The 20,888-nt window shown below is 43.9% G+C and overlaps 1 protein-coding gene across 1 annotated transcript in view; it reads left to right on the top strand.

Moving 5' to 3' along the window:
• The window catches only part of LOC135222044 (uncharacterized), a 261,893-nt gene that overhangs the window by 114,548 nt on the left and 126,457 nt on the right, over positions 1–20,888 (top strand). Inside the window, exons 11-12 of the mRNA XM_064260178.1 lie at positions 8,282–8,371; positions 20,449–20,583. Coding sequence (XP_064116248.1) covers positions 8,282–8,371; positions 20,449–20,583 — 225 coding nt within the window. The remainder of the gene's footprint in view (positions 1–8,281; positions 8,372–20,448; positions 20,584–20,888) is intronic.

Genomic DNA, 20,888 nt, shown 5'->3' with positions numbered 1-20,888 from the left:
CTGCCAAGCCTTGTTCAAACAGAGACCTGAAGAAGGTTATAGCCACGTTCATTGTCATTACTTTGATATTTGATTCCCTGAGGAATGAAGACAATTTCTTAACTGCTGAATCATACTGGCGAAGCGTAGATTCTCTCTTATCTGACTCTAAGAACAAAATGTTCTGTGGATCAATGTCCCCTACTCTCTTACCCGCAAACTTCATGAAATCCATAAAGTTAGGGTTTTGTGAAGACCTGAGGAATCGAACACAGTCCTCGTTTGAACTTGTTGCGACAGCCTCAAGTCTGGGAGAGGGTGAGGACGAAGACCTAGTTCCAGGAGAAGGGGAAACCAGTTGCTCTTGGGCCAGTGAGGAGCTATGAGAGCCACCTGACCTGCGAAGGATCTCAACTTGTGCAGCACCTTCAGGAGAAGGTTCACTGGAGGGAATAAATAAATCTTCGTCCACTGGTTCCAATCTACACTCAGGCGTCCGCCTAGTGAATGCCAGAGGGTCCAGGTTTGGGGCTACGAACAAGGCAGCTTGTGGTTTGACTCTGTAGCAAACAGATCTACTTCCAGACCTGGTACTCGTTTGCAAACCCTCTTGAAGGATTCTTGGTCCAGTGACCATTCTGACTCCAGAGGGACTGATTGAGATAGTGCGTCTGCCACTACATTGTGGACTCCCGCCAGATGGGTGGCCGACAGATGCCAGGTGTTCTTGGCTGCTAGAGGAAAAATTGCTACCATCACGTGGTTCACATGGCTTGACTTTGAGCCACCCCTGTTTATACAGTGTACCACTACCGCACTGTCGAGAAACCAACCTGATATGACTCTTCTTTGGAGGACGAAGCTTTTTTAAAGTCAGAAACACTGCCATAGCTTCCAGAATGTTGATGTGAAGCTTTTGGAACTGAGGAGACCAGTTCCCTGAACCTTCTCGTGCTGTGAATAACCTCCCCAACCTGTCAGTGATGCGTCCGTATGCACCACAAGGGACGGTGGGGGAGGGAACTGCAATGGTAACTCTTTGGCTAGGTTTGCGGCCTTTGTCCATGGGTGCAGACGTTTTCTGAGAATCAGAGGTATCCGGGGGCGAACTTGTCCCGACACTTGGCATTTGCCTTTGAACGCCAAACTCGATTGATATCCTTGAGCTTGGATTTCAGCCAGGAACGTCCGTGACCGAGGCAAACTGGAGCGAGCTAGGATCCTCCTGATTCTTCCTCGAACGTCTTTTTGCATTTTAAGAATTGCCGTGTTGCCTTGGCAATCTCCTTCCTCTTCCCTGCTGGAATGGAAAGAGTGTGTGAATCCAGGTCCCAATGAAGACCTAGCCACTGGAACTTGGACTCCGGAGTCAACCGGGACTTTGTCCTGTTGATCTTGAAACCCTATATCTTCCGGAAAGACATGGACCTTGTCCGTGGCTTTCATACACTTGTCTTGGTCCATCTCCCATATTTAGCCAGTCGTCTAGGTACGCCACCACCAATATGACCCTGATACCTTAGCTCCTGCACCACTGCCTCCGCCAGTTTCGTGAAAACCCTTGGTGCTATATTTAGACCCGAAGGGCATTACCTTGACGGAGTAGGCTTCTTTCCCTAGTTTGAAGCCGAGGAATGGTCAGAAGTGCCGAGCTATCGAGACATGAATAGGCGTCTGTAAGATCTATAGAGGTGGTGACGGCCCCACGGGGAAGTAAGGGTCCGCACCTGAGAGATGGTCAGCATTTTGAACTTGTCGCAACGAATGTACAAGTTTAACGGGACAAGTCTAGATCACCCTTCTTTTGTCGGTCCCCTTTCTTTGGGACGCTGAATAGACGACCCTGAAATTTCAAGTTTTTGGTCCTGGAGACTGCTCCCTTCTGGAGAAGGTCCCTGGAGTAATCCATCAACTCTTGCGTTGGTCCTGATAGAAGGTGATGGGTGGAGGAGGACCTTTGATCCAACTCCAGCCTAGGCCTCTGGATACTATGCTTTTTCGCCCAACTGCTGAACCCCCAACGATGACGAAAGAGGTACAGCCTGCCTCCTACCTGAGAAACTTCATTGAGATGATGAGGGCCGGGATCCTCTTCCTGACCTCGCACCTCTAGCTCGCCCTTGGGCTCTGGCTCCTCCGCGCTGGCGAAAGGATCCTCTAGCCCTGCCGCCCCTAGCAACCCTGGTAAAGGGGTGGAAATGCCGACTCTCATAGACCGTGGTTAAAAGCGGGCCGACACCAGAATACTGAGGGGAAACCTGTTGGTTAGTCGATGGCGAAAGGAAGACAAATTGATGCTGTTGATGAGGCTGAGCCTTAGAAGTCGAAGGCTGGGATACTTGTTGAACTGGCACAGCTTGTAGCACAGGATGCTGTTGCGGAACTTGGAAAGGTTGGAATTTCCTTTGCCTTTTCCTAGCCCTAAAACTGGAGGGAGAAAAGACTGGTTTCCTTTTGAAAGGAATTCCCCAACGCAATCTGATGCTTTGATTAAGACGTGATGCCTCGCTCTGAACCTCGTTTACTGCCGGAAGCTGGGAAGGGAAGGATCTGCACCCCAGCCTTGAGGGAGCCCCAAGAGGATGGAAGCCAGAAGCTTGTTGGGTTCGTGCCTGATCGTAGCCTCAGATAGAACATGCTTCTCAGTTTCATCCTAGCCACCGCAAAGTCGTACAAGTCACATTGCATGCCCAAAAGTAACGACTTTGCAATGACCTTAAGCAGCGGCGGCTCCTGAGCGTACTCCGAGCCCGCTGTCTCTGTCATCACTAGGGAGTTAAGAGACCTAGCGAGGCGTGTCTTAGCATCAAATTCTGCTTGGATCAGTGCGTCTGACAGCTTAGGAAGGCGCTCACTAAACAAAGTGATTGCACAATCTGGCTTCAGCTTGCCTACCGAGAATGTAGCCGGCAAATCCTCCCTCCCCAAACTCCTCCTCCCACCTGGACCTAGCAATGATGTGGGATCTGTCTCCCTAAGCTGGGGCATGGGCTCTTCCCGAGTCACTGCCTGGAGGGTAAGTTCAGCTACCTTTGATGTAAAAGGTAAAGGGTTCTCGTCATCAGTTGTAAACATTGTGAAAGGGCTTTTAAATGCTGTTACTCTAGTATTTGAGCAGTTCCACTCTTCTAGGCTCCGTATCCATGTTTGCTGAGCCTGATCTCTAGATAGGATAACAGTCTCCTTGGGGACCTTATCCTCTCTAACTAGAGCTGCCTCCGTAAGCCTAACATAACCTATAAATGGAGGCTGTAACCCTTCGGGGAAGAACTCGAAATCCTCGAGTCTACGTGTGCCACAACCTTCTATAGTTAACATCCCGTTGACAAACGGAGCAAAGTTTGCCACCCTCCAAGGATTACCAGGGTGGAACGGAGGGAGCGTGGACCCGTCAGGCATGCTCTGAGCTTGCACCAAGCTACTAGAAGGTGCCGGAACTGCCGACTCCTGTCTGAGACCTGCAATCAGGGAGTCCTGTGCACCTAACCTCTTAAACACCTCTTCAAACCTTGCTGCAACTGAGCTGACTAAGCTACCAAGGCTATTGACCTGATGTAGAATATTCGTATTGAACTGGTCTTGGGCAACTAAAGGAGAATCCTCCTGCCCCCTCCCTGGCGGTACCTTATGAGGTAATCCGATCCCTAGACATTGAAGGGAATGGGACTTGGGGGCAATAGGAAGAATTCCCTTCATAGACCTTTGGATTTGAAGGTTTTTAGAGAAAGACTTCATTCTGGTTTAATATGTGTATGAACCTGTGGTGCCTGCCCAGGCCTTGGCTTTATCTCTGATCTGCCTTTAAGCAAGGTTTTTTCCTGAAGGTTTTTTCTTTATTTTAGGAATCACAGAGAAGGAATGCGACCTGGTAGGGGGCAACCCTCCTGTGAAACCCATGAAGGAATTGGAAGTAGAGGGAGAGGAAGAATCAGAGTCACTCGAGGAAAGACCCCGGTGACCAACTAAGCTAGCCTCATTAACACTGTTACCTGTACCCATATCTAGTGTAACGGGCAAATCCTCAACCACTTCAAGTGAGACTTCTTCCAAGCCAAGGTCCGACAATTCTGCCTCTTGCTGTTCCATAACTGAGTCTTGGATTGATTTGACTAATCGGTGCCGCTACTGTTGGATCAACGTATCCGGCAGATTTCACGGCTGGGAAGATCAAAGTCGCCATATCTTTTTGGGACAGAATATACACGGCTTAGCCTTCCCTACGTTCCGTCCAACCCTCCAATCCAGATCTTGAGGGTGGAGAGTGCAGCCTCCTTAATAGACTGCTCAGCCTGTAATGCAAGGAATGTGTCAATACTGTAAGTTCCTTGAACATTATGCTTATAATTGTTCATTAATCAATGTAATTTAATTTAAAGAAATTTTATTGTTCATTTATTTAATTTTATTACATTTTATTTAGTTTTTTTTTTAACTAAATTATTATTATTCTTTTTTTTTTTTTTTTTTTTTTTTTTTACAAGTAGTGTAATATAATTACATCCCAATATACATAGAACAAGCAGTGCGGTAGCTTACTGAAGAGGTAGCCTGTTGTACCAAGTCGTAGCAGGCATAGCAGTTTGTTTCGTGATGCCAGACCACGGAATCAGAAAGCAACACTGCGCAAGGGGCGTGGCCCGACAAACGTCATGGCCGCACGGATCTTGCAGAGCAGCACTACAGCCGCAGCCAGACACTGAGTGACCTGTAAGTGCAATAATATATAAGACAATTTTGCACCAACTTATTAGGTATAATTATAATTTAAGTAATATATGCCGGAGCATTCCGGACTGAAAAATAACTAAAAAAAAAATGTATATATTCATATATATTTACGTCCCCCCGGGGACTGTGTAAGAAATAAAACCACCCGGAGCTGTATGACCCGGAGTGGGGGTACACGGAGTAAATCCTGGGACGGCCACATGAACTCGAAAGTTCCGTGGCAAAAGAAAATAAAAATAATGATAAAAATAATGAAAACTAAAATAACAAATATAATATCTCCGCCTACGGAAGAGTAACTCCCGTAAACATAACCCTCAACGACTACCAGGATGAAGAAGCCGCGGAATCTAAAATACCGCCTTATGCGGAGAGGGAATTGTTTTGAGGCGGATGGAGTAAGCTCCGGGAGCTGAAAGAAGCAGAGCGCAACAAATCCACGGAAGCCGAGCTGAATACGCAGTGCAACCATCAACTCCGGAGGCGGTCGGCTAAGAAGCGACACCCATCAACCTGAGGATCCTGAGGACCTAGTACTCCCCCCCCTCCGCTGATGGGAACGGCCATCACGCACAACCAGGGCGAGAGGAGGTGCCCCCAACCCTAACTACGGGGGCCGGGCCCTACTGTGGAGGGGGTGGGAGGGAGGGCTGATGGGGAGACGATCACGTGACCAGCATATCCTCGTGAATAAAGGATCACGAGGAAAACGCAGGCATAGCCTATATAGGCTAGCCGACCGAACATCCAACATATAAATAGACAGAATAACTGAATTACTTAAAGCTAAAGAAAATCATGCTTTAAACACGGGGGGCGATAATAAGAAAAATAAAATGTCGTAAAATATATAAAACGCAATGAAGGCCACTCGATAACGATGGGTTGCAAATGGAAAAAAAATAAAAAACTACTTGCCTACTGACAAAAGAAAAGAAACGGCAAGCTGACGAAAAGTAAAAAGGGGAAATTCTTGAATGAAATATACCAAACTTAAAAATAAATAAAAAGGGGGGGAGGGGAACGGTGGAAATACAGCGAAGCATGTAACAAAGGAAACGTGTGCGAACGCAGACCCCGTTGAAAAACATGGAATTAACGAAAATAACAAAACATAAATGAAAACAAGATCGACAAAAATACTGCCACCCAAGACATAAATAAAAATATACTGAAAGTATCACAAGTTACGAGCGCATATATAGATAAAATGAAATATCACAAGTTACGAGTAGGCAGGAAACCTACTCGAAACTGTACAAAACAAAAGGAACGACGAAATGGCACTCGCCGCCGCTCGCTACGGAAAAGAGAGCCCCTAACAAAACCCTAATAAAGGCAAAACGAAAGGCAAATCACTCCCTAAATAATGAAGAAGGGCGAACCAGTACTTTAAACTTGGGTGAAGTGGCAGATTGACGATCATAACAATAAAGAATAACGAAATCAAAGACAAAGAACAGATAGCTTAATTAATTAAAGCGTTCAAACGCTGGAGGCTATCGATAAGATGACGTCACAGACTCCTTCAACAGGGTAGCTAGGTGTGACCTATGGGTCGGCTCCCCGTATTTAGGGGTCTTTTTTGATGAGGAAAAGGCTAATTGGAGGGGTTGCTGTGGTAGTGTTTAAAACACTCGCTCCAGTTTTTATACCGGACATCTTTTATTTAGGTTGAGTGAGTCAGAGACTTCTGACATGTCCAATTTATTTAGCAGTTCTCTGGTATTATAGCAATATTTTTACTAGAAATAGTGCTCAAGAGGACACATTTCACGGAGCGACACGGCTGAGCCCAGAAAAATATTTAAAATACAATTTTCATTATGTTATTCTAAGCTAGTAAACAAATATTCTCGTCCCAAGCTGCTCTCTCAAGCTATTCAACAGTTACTCTCATCCCAAGCTGCTCTCTCTCTCTCTCTCTCTCATCTCTCTCTCTCTCTCTCTCTCTCGTCTTCTCTCTCGCTCTCTCATCTCTCTCTCTCATCTCTCTCTCTCTCAATGAAATATGAATTACTGTATCATATTATAAACTATTATGTACAAAGTTAAAAATAATAATTCCATTAATAAATTAGTTTCTTTTAGCAACTAAATTGTTTTCCAAAATAATTCTTTCGGTAATAAACGTCCATCAGCTGATTTCCTAAACGTAATGCAAAAGACAAAAATAGATTTTTATTGCTGTAATTTTGCTTTTTATACATTAATATTATAGTTGGGTGCTGTAATCTTTACAGTATATCGTGTTTTTTATATCATAAATATGTTTCATTCACAAAATTGATATACTATGTACTTTTAGTTTGGTGCAGCAGCCAAATCATGAAAATAGAAAGGAATTGTTAGGTAATATACTTTTGTTTGCTGATCTGATGAAGGGGAAATTGAAGATAGGAAAGAATAACTTTGAAACTGTCTTGAATTTAGTTTAAGGTGATAGTTGAAGACATATTTGGTGCTTGAACTGAAGTAGGCAGTTATAAACACTGAAATAGTGGTCTTGGGTGGTTGGGTTAATTACTAAAGTAGGCAGTTTAAAGCAATTTTTAGGGGGGTATCAGGATAACACGGGTATTTACTTATCAAGGGGGTTCTGGGCCCTATCCCCCGCGATTATCAAGGCCCTACTGTATTAAAAACTATGTAAACTGCATTTTTATTGCATTTTTCATTTAAAAAAAACCTTCAAATATTGATTATATTGCATTTTTGAAGTCATATTTCTGCCATCATATTGGTGTCGTAACTGCCGTAACCCCAGAACACTTATTGCAAACCTGGAAATAGTTATGAATATAATTGAAAATGTCGTAACCTCGGAACGTCGTAAGCTGGGGACTACCTGTATATACCTTCATTTTGATTCTATTGTCAATAGTAATTTGTAAATTAGGGTCAGTATATATTTATTATATAAGGCAACAATTCATCCAGTAAGACCTTTTGGAATTGTAGCATGCAGAGCACTAAAACCTAAAGAAAACAGCATAGAATGATCAGGACCGTCATGGTTATTGTTACAGGCCTGAAGTAATATTTACTTCAAGTTATTGGAAATTATGTCTGTAAACTGCTAAATACATTATGGGGAGTGTAAAATAGATAATTATTGATGTAGGAGCACAGTTTGCTCCTATATCACGACATGGCAAATTCAGAAACAGTGACTTATTCTGCTACTGCAGACTTTCGTAGCCATGATGCATGGACTGGAAGCTGGGACTGGAGTATCTCATCTTGTCGTATTCTGTCGAGCATGTAAAAGTTTGTGTGGACTCACATAAGGCTGTTTTGTTAAAGTAATGAGTTTATGATGAATCTCTCTCTCTCTCTCTCTCTCTCTTCTCATCTCCTCTCCTCTCTCTCTCTCTCTCTCTCTCGCCCCTCTCTCTCTCTTCTCTCTCTCTATCTCTCCTCTCGCTCCTCATCTCTCTCTCCTCCTCTCTCTCTCTCTCTGTTTTTTTAATATCATCCATAAAATACTGATGCACTAATTTTTTTGGTCAGTATATTTGCTTTTATTTATGTATTTATTTTTTTAATTGATTGATTGATTTTTTTTTTACAGAAATATCAGCAAGTTGCAACAAGTGGCCTGAATATTTGGCACTGCTAGAATCAGAAGCAGAAATAATTTCACGGAATCAGCAGTGTGCAGGTACATCTGATTTTGTTTACTTGCTAGTACTATGTAGTTTTTGTAAGGTTTAAGATTAGTTTTACTTTCTCAATATATACTAGATTGTATGCATAAAGAGTTCAGTGGTCCACCCGTATTCGCAGGGAATGTGTATCAGACCCCCTTGCGAATAATTAGAATCAGCGGAAAGATTAGTCGGAACCTCTATAAAAATGCTGAAAACAGCCTAGTTTGGTAGGTAAAATTCAAGAAAAACCTACTAAAAATTTGATACCTGGTTTTTTTGTACATGAACTTCCCTGCCAGATATATACTTAGCTTAGGTCTCTGACGTCACGACAGAAAATTCAAAACTCGCGGCACACGCTACAGGTAGGTCAGGTGATCTACCTTACCCGCCGCTGGGAGGCGGGTGTAAGAACCAGTCCCCCTTTCTTGTCAGATTATTTTCTGTCGCCGGCTGGACAACACCTGTTGTTCAGTCCTTACGATAGTTGAAATTCGTTCTCGTTGCCGACGATTTGGATTTTGGTGAAGTACCCTTTGGTTGTTGGCTTGGCATACGCTTTTTTGGACTGTTTTTGGATTTTTCTTTTTGGATTTCTCTTACATATCTATAATCATGGATGATTCTGAAGTTAAGAAACCTAGTTTATTTAGGGTTTGTTCAGAGAAGGAATGTAAGTTAGGCTTCCTAAAAGCTGGCAATTAGATCCTCACTCGGTATGTGAGTCGTGTAGAGGGAATGAATGCTCTTTTATTAACCTTGCAAAGAGTGTGAGAATTTGGATGATGATGGTTGGAAGGCTCTCTCTTCTTATGTGAGAAAGTTAGAGAAAGATAGGGTGCGCAAGGCTTCTTCAAAGAGTTCTAGATCGAGGGTGAGTGAAGTTGACGCTGAGAATCCTGTAGTAGAAGTAGTTCCTTCTCCAGTTTCAGCCCCTGCGCCCAGCTTTGAACCCGAAGATTCGTTTTTTCGGAAGTTGCTTCTGGGTAGAGCCTCGATCAGGAGTAAGGAGAGCCTCGCTCGCTCTCGACAAGGTAAGAGTGATGATAGTGCAAGTGATCAGTGCAGTGCCCCTAGTGCAGTGGAGGGTGCGTCTGACCGGCTCACTAACGCTTCCACCCGAAGGCCTAGACCCCTCTTCCAGACTCCCAGACCCAGTGGAGGAGGAAAGTCAAAAAAAAGAGCAAAGCAGGAAGGAAGGTTAGGGAGAACCCCCACCGGTGCAGGCGTCCCCTTGGCAGTTCCTGTTGCTCGTTCCCAGGCTGCCTTGGATCGAACCAAGAAGGAGTTATTGCGCCAGTGCTTCTCGTCATCTTCGTCGCCTTCTCCTCAGCGTAGATGGATCGCATCGGAGTCGTCTCGCGCCCTCTCAAGAGGCCCTGGAAGGATCCTTGCGCCCTTCCTTCCAGCCCCGAATCCTTCGCGGAAGAGCCTGAAGTGGAACGCAAGAGAACCAGATTTCGGTCCTGTTACGCTTCTCCTTTTCGCTCTCGGACTTCGTCCCCTGTAGAGGAGTTTAAGAGATCTCCTGCGCGTATCCTGGCGGGTCTGCAGGCGCAGATTGCGGCTTTAGCAGAGTCTATTGCCGGGACTTCTCATCGTCGGAAGGACGCCTCACTTCCGGTGAAGAAGTCTAAGAACGTTCCTTCGGCTAAATCTCCTTTGGCTAGAAGAGCTTTTGAGCCTGTTAGTAGGAGTTCAGAAGTGCAGGCTGGAGCTCGGGATCTTTCTCCGAGTAGGCTCTCCTCTCTTCCAGCAAGAGTTGTGAGCATGTAAGGTGTAAGGAGCCAGGCAGGCTCTATCCTAGGATTTCCGCTCCTCTTCAGTTAGGCGTCAAGAGCTTGACAGACGTCAAGAGCCTAGTTTTCGTCGGAGCGAAGGAAGAGTTCTTCGCCTGGTGGCCACTCTCCTTTTGACGGACGCTCGGAGCCTAGTAGGCAGCAAGACCTAGTAGCGACAAGAGCCTAGTAGGCGCCAAGAACCTGGTAGGCGGCAACGGAAGTTTTCTCCTCCGTTAGAGCACTCCCGATTGGATAGGCGCTCAGAGCCTGTAAGCGCCGCGCTTCTGACAGGGATTCATCTGTGGATGTTTTTCTCTCCCCGTGGCAGGCGTCAAGAGCCTGGCAGGCGTATTGAGGATGGCAGGCGCCAAGAGCCTAGCAGGCGCAGAGAAGCCTGAGGCGGCTCTCCCCTTATCCAGATGCTCTTCTGTGGAGTTAGAATCTGTTTCCGACAGACGGGCCTCCACTTGTAGGCGGGCTCTCTAGTAGGCGCTCCCCAAGTAGGCGCTCTCCTAGCAGGCGCTCACCAGTAGGCTCTCTCCTGGAAGGAGGCTCTCAAAGTAGGCGCTCTCCTAGTAGGCGCTCTCCAACTAGGCGCTCTCCTAGTAGGCTCTCTCCTGGGAGGCGCTCTCAAAGTAGGCGCTCTCCTGGTAGGCGCTCCCCGTGTAAGCGCTCTCCCGGTGGTTTTTCTTCCAGTAGGCGCTCGCCTAGTAGGCGCTCTCCGAACAGGCGCTCTCCAAGGATTAGCTCTCCTCCGGGCAGTAGAGCTTCTAGACGTCATTCTTCGGAAGAATTTGTTGCTGATTCGAGGAAGATTTGCCCAAGGATGCTTCGGTTTCTTCATATAAGAGACTTACAGACCTCCTCTTGCAAGATTTTGGGAGTCTCTTTCGGCCGTTGCTCCTCCGTCTCCTCCGTCCTTATTTTCAACGACCAATACGGCTAAGAAGTCTTCGGTCGTTAAGATGAAGCCTACAGTGTCTATGAAGAAGGCTATGAAGAACTTTGACGACTGGTTGCTTTCAAAAGAAGAGAAGGGCAAGACAGTTTTTTCTTTTCCCCCGTCCAAGCTGACGGGTAAGATGGGGTTCTGGTACGAGTCAGGAGAGCCCTTGTGTCTAACTCTTCCCTCTTCTGCAGACTCGGACTTCTCTTCGTTGGTCGATTCCGCACGTCGCTCGGCGCTGAATTCTGCGAAGACGACGTGGGGTATGAGCGAGTTGGATCACCCTTCTGAAGGGAATGTTCCGAGTCTTAGAAGTTTTTAACTTTCTTGACTGGACCCTGGAGTGTTGGCTAAGAGGACTCAAGAGCAAGACACTCTTTCGCCTGAAGACCTCCACGCAGTTCTGTCTTGCATGGACAAAGCAGTGAGAGACGGTTCCGGGGAAATTGCTTCTCTTTTGGTGCAGGAGTGGTAAAGAAGAGGGCCGTTTTCTGCTCTTTTCTTACCAAGGCGGTTTCCTGCTCGTAGTTCTTTCTACACGCACAGAGAGCTTCCTTGCTGTATTCGCAACTTTCCCCGCAACTCTTCCCCAAGAAGACTATTAACGATATCTCCAGCTCGTTATCAGCAAAAGCGACGCAGGATATGCTAGCTCGCTCGGCTAGAATTCCGAAACCTTCGTTTCAGCAGAAGACGAAGAAAGAGGCTCAAAGTAGGCAAGAACCCTTTTCGAGGGAGGACCTTCGTCTCGCTCGTTCTTCCTCCAGAGGTTCGAGACCACCTAGAAGAGGAAGGACCTTCTCCCGGTCTATTAGGGCCAAGAAATAGTTCGGGTGTCCTCCAGACAACTGTGGGTGCCAGAACTTCCTGAACTTTGCAGATGTTTCTGGGCACGAAAGGGGTGGGGCGGACAACTGGTCCCTCGCGATCATCAAGAGGGGGATACCTCATTCCCTTTATTTCGAGACCACCCTTGACCACCACTCCAAGGGCACTGGTGGCCAAATACAAAGACCCACTGATGAATCAAGCCCTCGCTCTAGCGGTAGAGCTGATGTTAGAGAAAGAGGCAATAGAGATGGTTCAGGACCCTCTTTCAGCGGGGTTCTACAACCGTTTGTTCCTAGTTCCCAAGAAACTCAGGAGGATGGAGACCGGTTCTGGACGTGAGCGCCCTGAATGTCTTTGTGAAGAAGAGGAAGTTCGCTATGGAGACGACGTCATCAGTCTTAGCAGCTCTTCGTCCTGGGGACTGGATGGTGTCACTGGACCTTCAGGACGCTTACTTCCATGTGCCGATCCATCCTTCTTCGTCTCGCAAATATCTCAGATTCATGTGGGGAGGGAACGTTTTTCGTTCAGGGCCCTATGCTTCGGCCTTTCCACGGCCCCCAAGTATTCACAGGACTGATGAAGAACGTTGCCCAGTGGCTTCATCTCGAGGGAGTGAGGATTTCCCTCTACTTGGACGATTGGCTTATCAGGGCCAAATCCAAGGAGAAATGTCTGGAGGACTTACGATGACGTTGGATCTAGCAGCTTCTCTGGGTTTGCTAGTGAATTTCGAGAAGTCACAGCTAATCCCCAGTCAAGAGCGTATCTATCTGGGGATTCTGATGGCTTCTCTGGTTTTTCGGGCGTATCCGTCCCCAGAGAGGATAACCCGAGGTTTGGAGAAGGTAGCAATCTTTCTAGAGAAAGATGTATGCACAGCGAGGGAGTGGATGAGTCTGTTGGGGACTCTCTCCTCTCTGGAGCAATTCGTTTCTCTAGGAAGGTTGCACCTCAGACCCCTACAGTTGTTCTTCCTGACGAGGAACTGGGATCGGAAATATCAAGGTCTGGACTTTGCGTTCAAGATTTCGCAAAGAGAAAAGGAGGATCTACGTTGGTGGCTAGACCCTCTATTGTTCAAGGAAGGCCTTTCCTTGCAGGTTCGGAAACCCAACCTAGTATTGTATGCAGACGCTTCGGACAAAAGGTTGGGGAGCTACTCTCGGGTCGAGAGAAGTGTCAGGCACCTGGATGGGGGATCAGGTGTCCTGGCACATCAACAAGAAGGAGCTAACAGCGATTTGGTTAGCTCTCAAGACCTTCGAACCCCTCGTAAAAGGGAAATATGTTCAGATCAACTCCGACAACACTACAGCCCTGGCTTACATTCGAAAACAGGGGGGGGACTCACTCTTTCTCCCTGTACGAGACAGCGAGATCGCTCCTCTTGTGGTCAGAGGAAAGGAACATAAGGCTTCTCACCAGGTTCGGTACAGGGAGGGGAGAAGAAAATGTCAGAGCGGATCTGCTAAGCAGAAGGAATCAAGTCCTTCCCTCAGAGTGGACTCTGCACGCGGACGTATGCCAGGAACTGTGGAGGACGTGGGGCAGGCCCCATCTCGATCTATTTGCGACCTCCAGGAATGCGCGGATAGATCTATACTGCTCCCTATTGCAGACCCAAGAGCAGTGGCAATAGATGCATTCCTCATGGATTGGAGGAATCTGGATCTTTACGCGTTCCCGCCTTTCAAGATTATAGGGGAAACGTTAAGGAAATTCGCAGCGTCAGAGGGAACAAGGATGACGTTGATAGCTCCGTTCTGGCCCGCCCACGACTGGTTCACAGAGGTACTGGAATGGCGGTGGATGTCCCAAGATCCCTACCTCTAAGAGTCGATCTGCTCAAACAGCCCCACTTCGACAGGTTTCACAAAAAACCTCCCCGCTCTCAGTCTGACTGGATTCAGACTATCAAGAGTCTCGTCAGAACTAAGGGCTTTTCGGCAAAGTCTGCAAGGGCTATTGCCAATGCACGTAGACCTTCCACATCTAGAGTCTACCAGTCGAAGTGGGATGTTTTTCGACGCTGGTGCAGGACTCATAAAGTTTCCTCCTCCAGTACCTCTGTGACGCAGATTGCAGATTTCCTTATCTTCCTGAGGGAAAAATGCGGGTTGGTTGTCTCCACCATCAAGGGGTACAGGAGCATGCTTTCCTCAGTTTTTCGTCATAGAGGATTAAACATATCTGAGGACAAGGACCTCCATGATTTAATCAAATCGTTTGAAACGGTTAAAAGAACCTCCTCCTTAGTGCCTAGCTGGAATCTTGATGTCGTGCTGCTCTTCCTGAGGTCCTCAAGGTTCGAACCTCCCCATGCTGCTTCGTTCAGAGACCTTTCGATGAAGACTTTTCCTCTGTGCGTTAGCGTCAGCGAAGAGGGTCAGCGAGCTGCAGGCTCTAGAAGGTGAGGTAGGTTTCCAAGGAGGCTCCGCGGTTTGCTCTTTTCTTCCGGCTTTCCTAGCCAAGAATGAAAACCCTTCTTCGCCGTGGCCCAGGAGCTTCGAAATCAAAGCTTATCCTCCTTAGTCGGGACAGAAGAGGAGAGATCTCTTTGCCCGGTGAGAAGCCTGAAATATTATCTTCAGAGGAAGAAAAGACTTGCCGCTAATGAGAGCAATCTCTGGTGCTCTGTAAGGGACCCCAGTAGGCCCTTATCTAAAAATGCACTCTCATTCTTTATCAGGAATATTATTAGAGAAGCACACACTTCTTGCAATCAGCAACAGTTTAACCTTCTGAAAGTCAAGGCGCACGAAGTACGGGCCATCGCGACGTCTTTGGCTTTCAAGAAGAATTTGTCATTACAAAACCTTATGAAGGCCACTTTTTGGAGGTGTGAATCAGTCTTCTCTAATCACTACCTAAGGGACGTATCGATTACGTATGATAAGTGTTTTGGGCTAGGCCCTTACGTATCGGCGGATTCAGTGCTGGGGCAGGGAGCTGAAACACATCCTTTTTAATCCTTTTTCCCTGTTAGTTTTAAGTTTGAGTTTTTTTTGGTTGTACGAAGGAGGTTGCAGGAGGCAGCTCCTTCTTTCGTATACTAATGTTAGTATTTGGTTAGGTGATCGGTTGTGCTTAAGGCTCCTTGCAATTGGTAGTGATAGGCTCTGGCATGTAAGCGGGTTGATCCCCATTGACCAGATCCTGCTTGGATTCTGCCAAGTAAGTGGACTCAGTTCCCATTGGTAGACCCAAAGAGTTCTTCAGCCATAGGTCACGCCCTCGCTGAGACTCTTTAGGCAACGCAGACTAATAGACAGTAACTATCAAGTCTTCTGCCTAAATCAGGTAAGAACCAGAGGTTTATATTATGTATTCCTTTAACATGTGTTGTCCCCACTTTCTAAGTAAGTATGTGTCTCTTTCCCTCCACCAAGGTGTCAATCATCTAAGTAATATATCTGGCAGGGAAGTTTCATGTACAAAATGATATTGTTAGTATACAATAAAGTTTTGTACATACTTACTGGCAGATATATACGATTGATGGCCCGCCCAGCCTCCCCTCAGGAGACAGGTGGAAGAAAATAACCTGACAAGAAAGGGGACTGGTTCTTACACCCGCCTCCCAGCGGCGGGTAGGTAGATCACCTGACCTACCTGTAGCGTGTGCCGCGAGTTTTGAATTTTCTGTCGTGACGTCAGAGACCTAAGCTAAGTATATATCTGCCAGGTAAGTATGTACAAAACTTTATTGTATACTAACAATATCATTTTAAATAGTTTTATCACAAAAAGTGCATTTCGTGATGAAATTGATAAAAAACTAGGAATTTCTGGATATTTCTCATATAAAAATATTACTGGAAATAGGCGAATTTCCTGTGAATAATGGTGAGAAGGGAATCTGGAGAATGCGAATACGGGGGTCACTATATAGAGTAGTTCATGCAAGTATTATTCAGTAGAAGATAACCTATGTACCCCAGTTGTATCCAAAAGATACAGTATTAATCCGAGTTAGTTTCTGTGACTCTTTTAAACCTAATTTTGTTCACCCCATTGTATGCTTAGCCCATTTTCATGAGATGTGGTTATTACAGTACAGGTAGTATTCGAGTTACGATAATTCGTCTTACGATATTCCGATTTTACGATGGGGTTAGCAATTAATACTGATACAACATTATTTTGAAACTTATTTTAAAATTTTGCTCGTAACGGGTGCAGCCCAGCAGCGTACAACCAGGTAGCAAGAGAGACAGACCAAATTACAATAGCCTAACTTTATCCCATCTTCTAGTTAAATAAGTTAAAAAAAACAACCGAAGAGAATTATGAAAGTTTTGTTTTAATGTTTTACTCGTTTGTTAAATGTGTACAGCCATGAACAACCGAACGAGAAACAACGTTTTGCTAAGTACAACCGAATTGGATAAAAACATCCATTTGGTTTGTATTTCAACCATTTTACAATAGTAAACAATTACCGCTGTTAAGTTATAAAATTAATGATGTTATGTATGATAGGACTGATATATTTTTAGGTAATAACTTTGTTCACTTTAGATCAAAGATCAGAAAGGAAACATACTGTTAGATTTAAACAAAGTTGTAGCTGAAGCTGAGAACACTTTTTGAGCTGCTAATGACTGTTATTGTGCATCGGTAACAAAGTAAAACTCCTGTAAAACTTATCCGATCAAACACAAACCGTCTATAAAGTTGAGAGAATCATTTTAATTAAAACTTCAGTTCTTGAAAGAATACAGTTTACTGCTTTTTTCACGCCGATAAAAGATAAAAAATGTAACGGTAAAGCTCGTATTACGAAGAAATCAAGTGAAAATAGCGAATGGAATCACGTAATTTTCCTTAGACAATAAACATGCCTACAGAGCAATCTGTTAATGAAAAAATAATTTAGTTCCAAACGAGATGTTTTAAATTCAAACTTTGACTTCAAATTAATATGTCTTATAATGGAAAGATGACCTTGTCTCATATAAGTAAAGTATCTAGATATTCTTTTATGCCAACTAGAAGCAAAACAGTTCGCTCCGAATTGAGTTAAGACAAAATAAACTCGTATTGCCATCAGCTGATTTCCAAACCAAAACATTGACCGCTTTGTTAATATGAGAATACATACGTTATAATGGGATAGAGTAATGTATAATTTTTAAAAGATTCAAGATTCACGGAAAAGATGCATATTCGTTATGTTTTTCTTCCATAATTATATGTAGGCGTCAGAAGCCTGATAGGTATTGCTCAATTATGCCGATATCAGTCCGAATCTGAGACCGATTTGCCACGGTATCTATCATCGTATACGCTAGGCTAACTTGTTAATGTTATTCAATTTTTCTTAGTACTGAATTGTCATGAGCCAATACGCATTGTACCTAGAGAATTAGCTGAAATTAATAATTACTATGCCGTATATGTATAAGTATACTGTGTAGTGTAGGGTACGCTACCTAATATTAAGATGGTACTGAATTACCCTAGTGTGTGCTACGCTATATTCGAGATACGATTTTTTCGACATATGGTGGGTCTTTCGGAACCTACCCCATAGTAAGTAGGAGAATACCTGTATCTCGACAGCTGGTTTGTGCTTTCATCCTCCAATGCTCAGTTACTACCAATTTGCAGTGGATTTCTTGCATTTTGTCACTGGGAGATGTTGGATTTTCTGCCTGAGCAGCAGATGAGGTACTTGGACACAGCTCTTGAATTAGCAGGTTCAGAGAAATGTCAGCACAGTTTCTTTCCTAACAGGAACAACCTGCTCAGCTTTGGTAGATAATTTTTAGTCACCTGTTCTCCTCATGGAAACTCGTGCCTCTTGGGCAGATCCAGTTGTTCTTGCTTCAGTTGCATCTTTATCCTTGTGCCCCTCAGCCAGGAAGTGAACAATGATTCCACATGGTGGAACTTCCCTGTGGGTGTTTTTGCAGAAACTCCCCCTCCCCCTTTCCCATCCGATTGAAAGAAGGTTGGGACACAAATCTGAATGGCTCGTTCATTACTGGGATGTGGATTGGATACAATTATGTCCTGCACATCAGCTTTCTCTAAATTGATTTTTCACTGCTTGGTCTACAAGCATTTCGATATAGGTCACTGGGTCATTTGGTAATGTTGACAGTTTCACTACCTTCAAGAATATGGTAAAAGCTGTTTGAGGTTTTAGGGCATTTAAACAGGCACATTTGGGTGATGATTGGAATTTTGATTTACTTAAGTCTCCCATAGAAATGGATGTGAACTCAGTTTAATAATACCATAGGAGTGAGTTTTTGAATAAGTGACAGGGAATTTTTTTTTCCTTTCTTGTCCACAAGATGGCATTTCCTTGTTATAGTAAAACATCTGGCCAGTTATTGTTACACCCAACATGTTGATATACTAAATAAAAAAGAACATTTATAATGTAAAAAGAACATTCTGCAACAAAATAAACAACAACAAAAAAAGCAAATTGACAGCATAGTAACAACCTAACATTTTTATGATTTAATGCTTGTAACATTAAGATTTAATGTAACAATGTGTTGTATCATAATTACACAATGGTGATGTAATATATTTACATTATACCACTTAGTGAGCAATTAATACACACCTAACATTTAACTCATTTTATCTTCAGTGTGAAACTTGACCCTTTTTATATTTGTAAAGATAGATTGTTCTCTCAGACAGAATCCACCTGCTTTGTAATCCATATTCCCTTTTGAATTATCACACACTGTGTTTTGTAACAACTTAACTGTTTATTGGCAGTGTACAGATGGCAGGGGTGTTGCTCCACTTCCTGTTTGTGCCCTAAGATTCTGTCCTCCAGTGGAAGTATATAGATTTTTCTTCAAAAGGAGTGGCAATGGTGAGGAGGATCTGTGTCATATTTAAGGATGTTGAGTCTACATCTGGGTCTTTTTAGGTACTCAGTCATGCCCTCTTATTCAGAAGCCAAATCTTTTTTATTTGTAAACTTGAGCATTTTGGCGTATTTGTATTCTTGGGCATTTTGGTGCACGTAGGTGGAAAAATGTTCATCAAGTTAGCTTTTTCTCCGATGACCGTTTCCCGAAGATTCTTCTTTGCAGGCCTGTGTGAGGGCCAAGGCAGTCAAGTCAATTAGTCAGGGCATCCAAAGGGCAGTCTCCAGGTAAATCCACAGGTGGGGTTTCTGTTCAGTTGGTTACTGTCCATTTGCTGTTTCCAAGGTCCCACCTGCCCTTCAAAGGGTCAACCTGAACTACGAAAAACACAAATATACTACATGCACTAAAATTAAGGAAACCAAAGAAAGCACAGAGCAAGGTTGCTTTTCCAGCAGAAGTTGAGAAAATTGCACTAGGTGGGAACTGATGACAGCAGTTGCAAACTGAAACCTGGACTGATGAAGAAAAACTCATTCACAGATATAAAATAAAAGTCTTGCGCCATATTTGAGACGCTTCATTTACGAATCTACTAAAATAATTTAATTATATTAAATTATTAATTGATACTTCAGTTAAAGCATTCGTAAAGCTTCATGCTAACCAGGATCAAAGCTGTTCACTGTTTACATAGCAATGGGCAGACAAACAGTGAATCAGTCTGCTGTTAGATGGTTGGTGGATCCTTGGTGCATAGACTGCTGGGGGACTTAGGAAAGTTTCTTCTTCTTCAGAGCATGTGAAGTTTGCATTGACTATATAATAAGGCTAAAGGTGTTGTGCTGAAACAAAAGTGTTTAGGCAAAATTGATTTTATGCAGTGAAAACCCATACCATTAACCAGATTGTCCCCTTCATGGATGGCCCCATGGCACTTTTGCTGCTGGATCAGTCTACGTATATAGAGACTGATTCAGTTAACTCATAAGAGCCTAGGGAAATGCTGCATGTGCACCAGTGTACCTGAGCCACCTGATCTTTTTCCTTCTTTTGTTGGAACAAAATGTCTTAGATTTGAATGCATTACACTCTTAAAGATTTTTTTATATTAAAAAAATAAATTTGTTCCCATATTATTGTTTTTCCATTGTTTATTTTAACCACTACAAATTAGGTTTAAAGTACAGTATGCATACATAGAAAATATGAAAAGTTTCAAAGCAAAAATAGTGGGGACATTATTGATTTATTTACCTCTGTCACTTATGACCGTCATCCTCTGGTATCATTTTTATTTACGAATAGGAATTCTTAGAATTAAAAGATTTTAACTTTACTCTGAAGTTTCATCTTGAGCTAGAATTGTAGGTTGTAGGTTAGCTTTCAATTGATTCAAATTGATTAAGTGAAGGGCAAGTTATGGTTGTTATAAACCCTTCAACCCCAACTTGCAACCTCTTTCACACCTATTGCTGTACTTCTGTTCATATTCTCTTCCATCTTACTTTCCATCTTCTAAGAATTATTTCACGATGCAACAATGTGGTTTGCCTCTCGCTACAACTTTAAAACCATTTCACTTTCAATGCCCTTTCCAGTGCTGAATGACCTCATGGGTCCCAGCGCTTGGCCTTTGGCTTAAATTTTATATTATAAGCCATTCCTATAACTTTTTTCAGGTGACTTGTTGGGAGGATTGGCACCACCTCCACAGTCAGAAGCGATGCTTGCTCTTAATGCTTCACAACTTGTTAAGCTCTTTACAAAAAATGGTTCACCAGCTGAGCATGTCAAACGAAAGATGACTAAACACAGTAAGTATTATGTTAAATGGAACTGTATTGGGTTCTAGTAGCAAGAGACATCTTTGATACTGCAGAGATATAGAAAGTACACCATTCTTATTGAATATCAGCAAACTTTGGTTATTGAGAGTTAAATGCATGTAAAAGTTACCCATGAGAAGTTGGTAGAGTCACTGGGTCAGAAGGTTTGTTTCCAATTTGTATCTTTTCTCAGCAGGCATAGATCTATCAAGAACTGCAAATGGGAAGATAGGGGAGGGAACAGGTAAACTTCAGAGACTGACAGAATTATAGCTGAATGCCAAAGTAACACT

The sequence above is a fragment of the Macrobrachium nipponense genome, chromosome 3, assembly GCF_015104395.2.
Source record: "Macrobrachium nipponense isolate FS-2020 chromosome 3, ASM1510439v2, whole genome shotgun sequence".
Taxonomy (NCBI): Eukaryota; Metazoa; Arthropoda; class Malacostraca; order Decapoda; family Palaemonidae; genus Macrobrachium; species Macrobrachium nipponense.
This window is presented reverse-complemented; position numbering and strand designations above follow the sequence as displayed.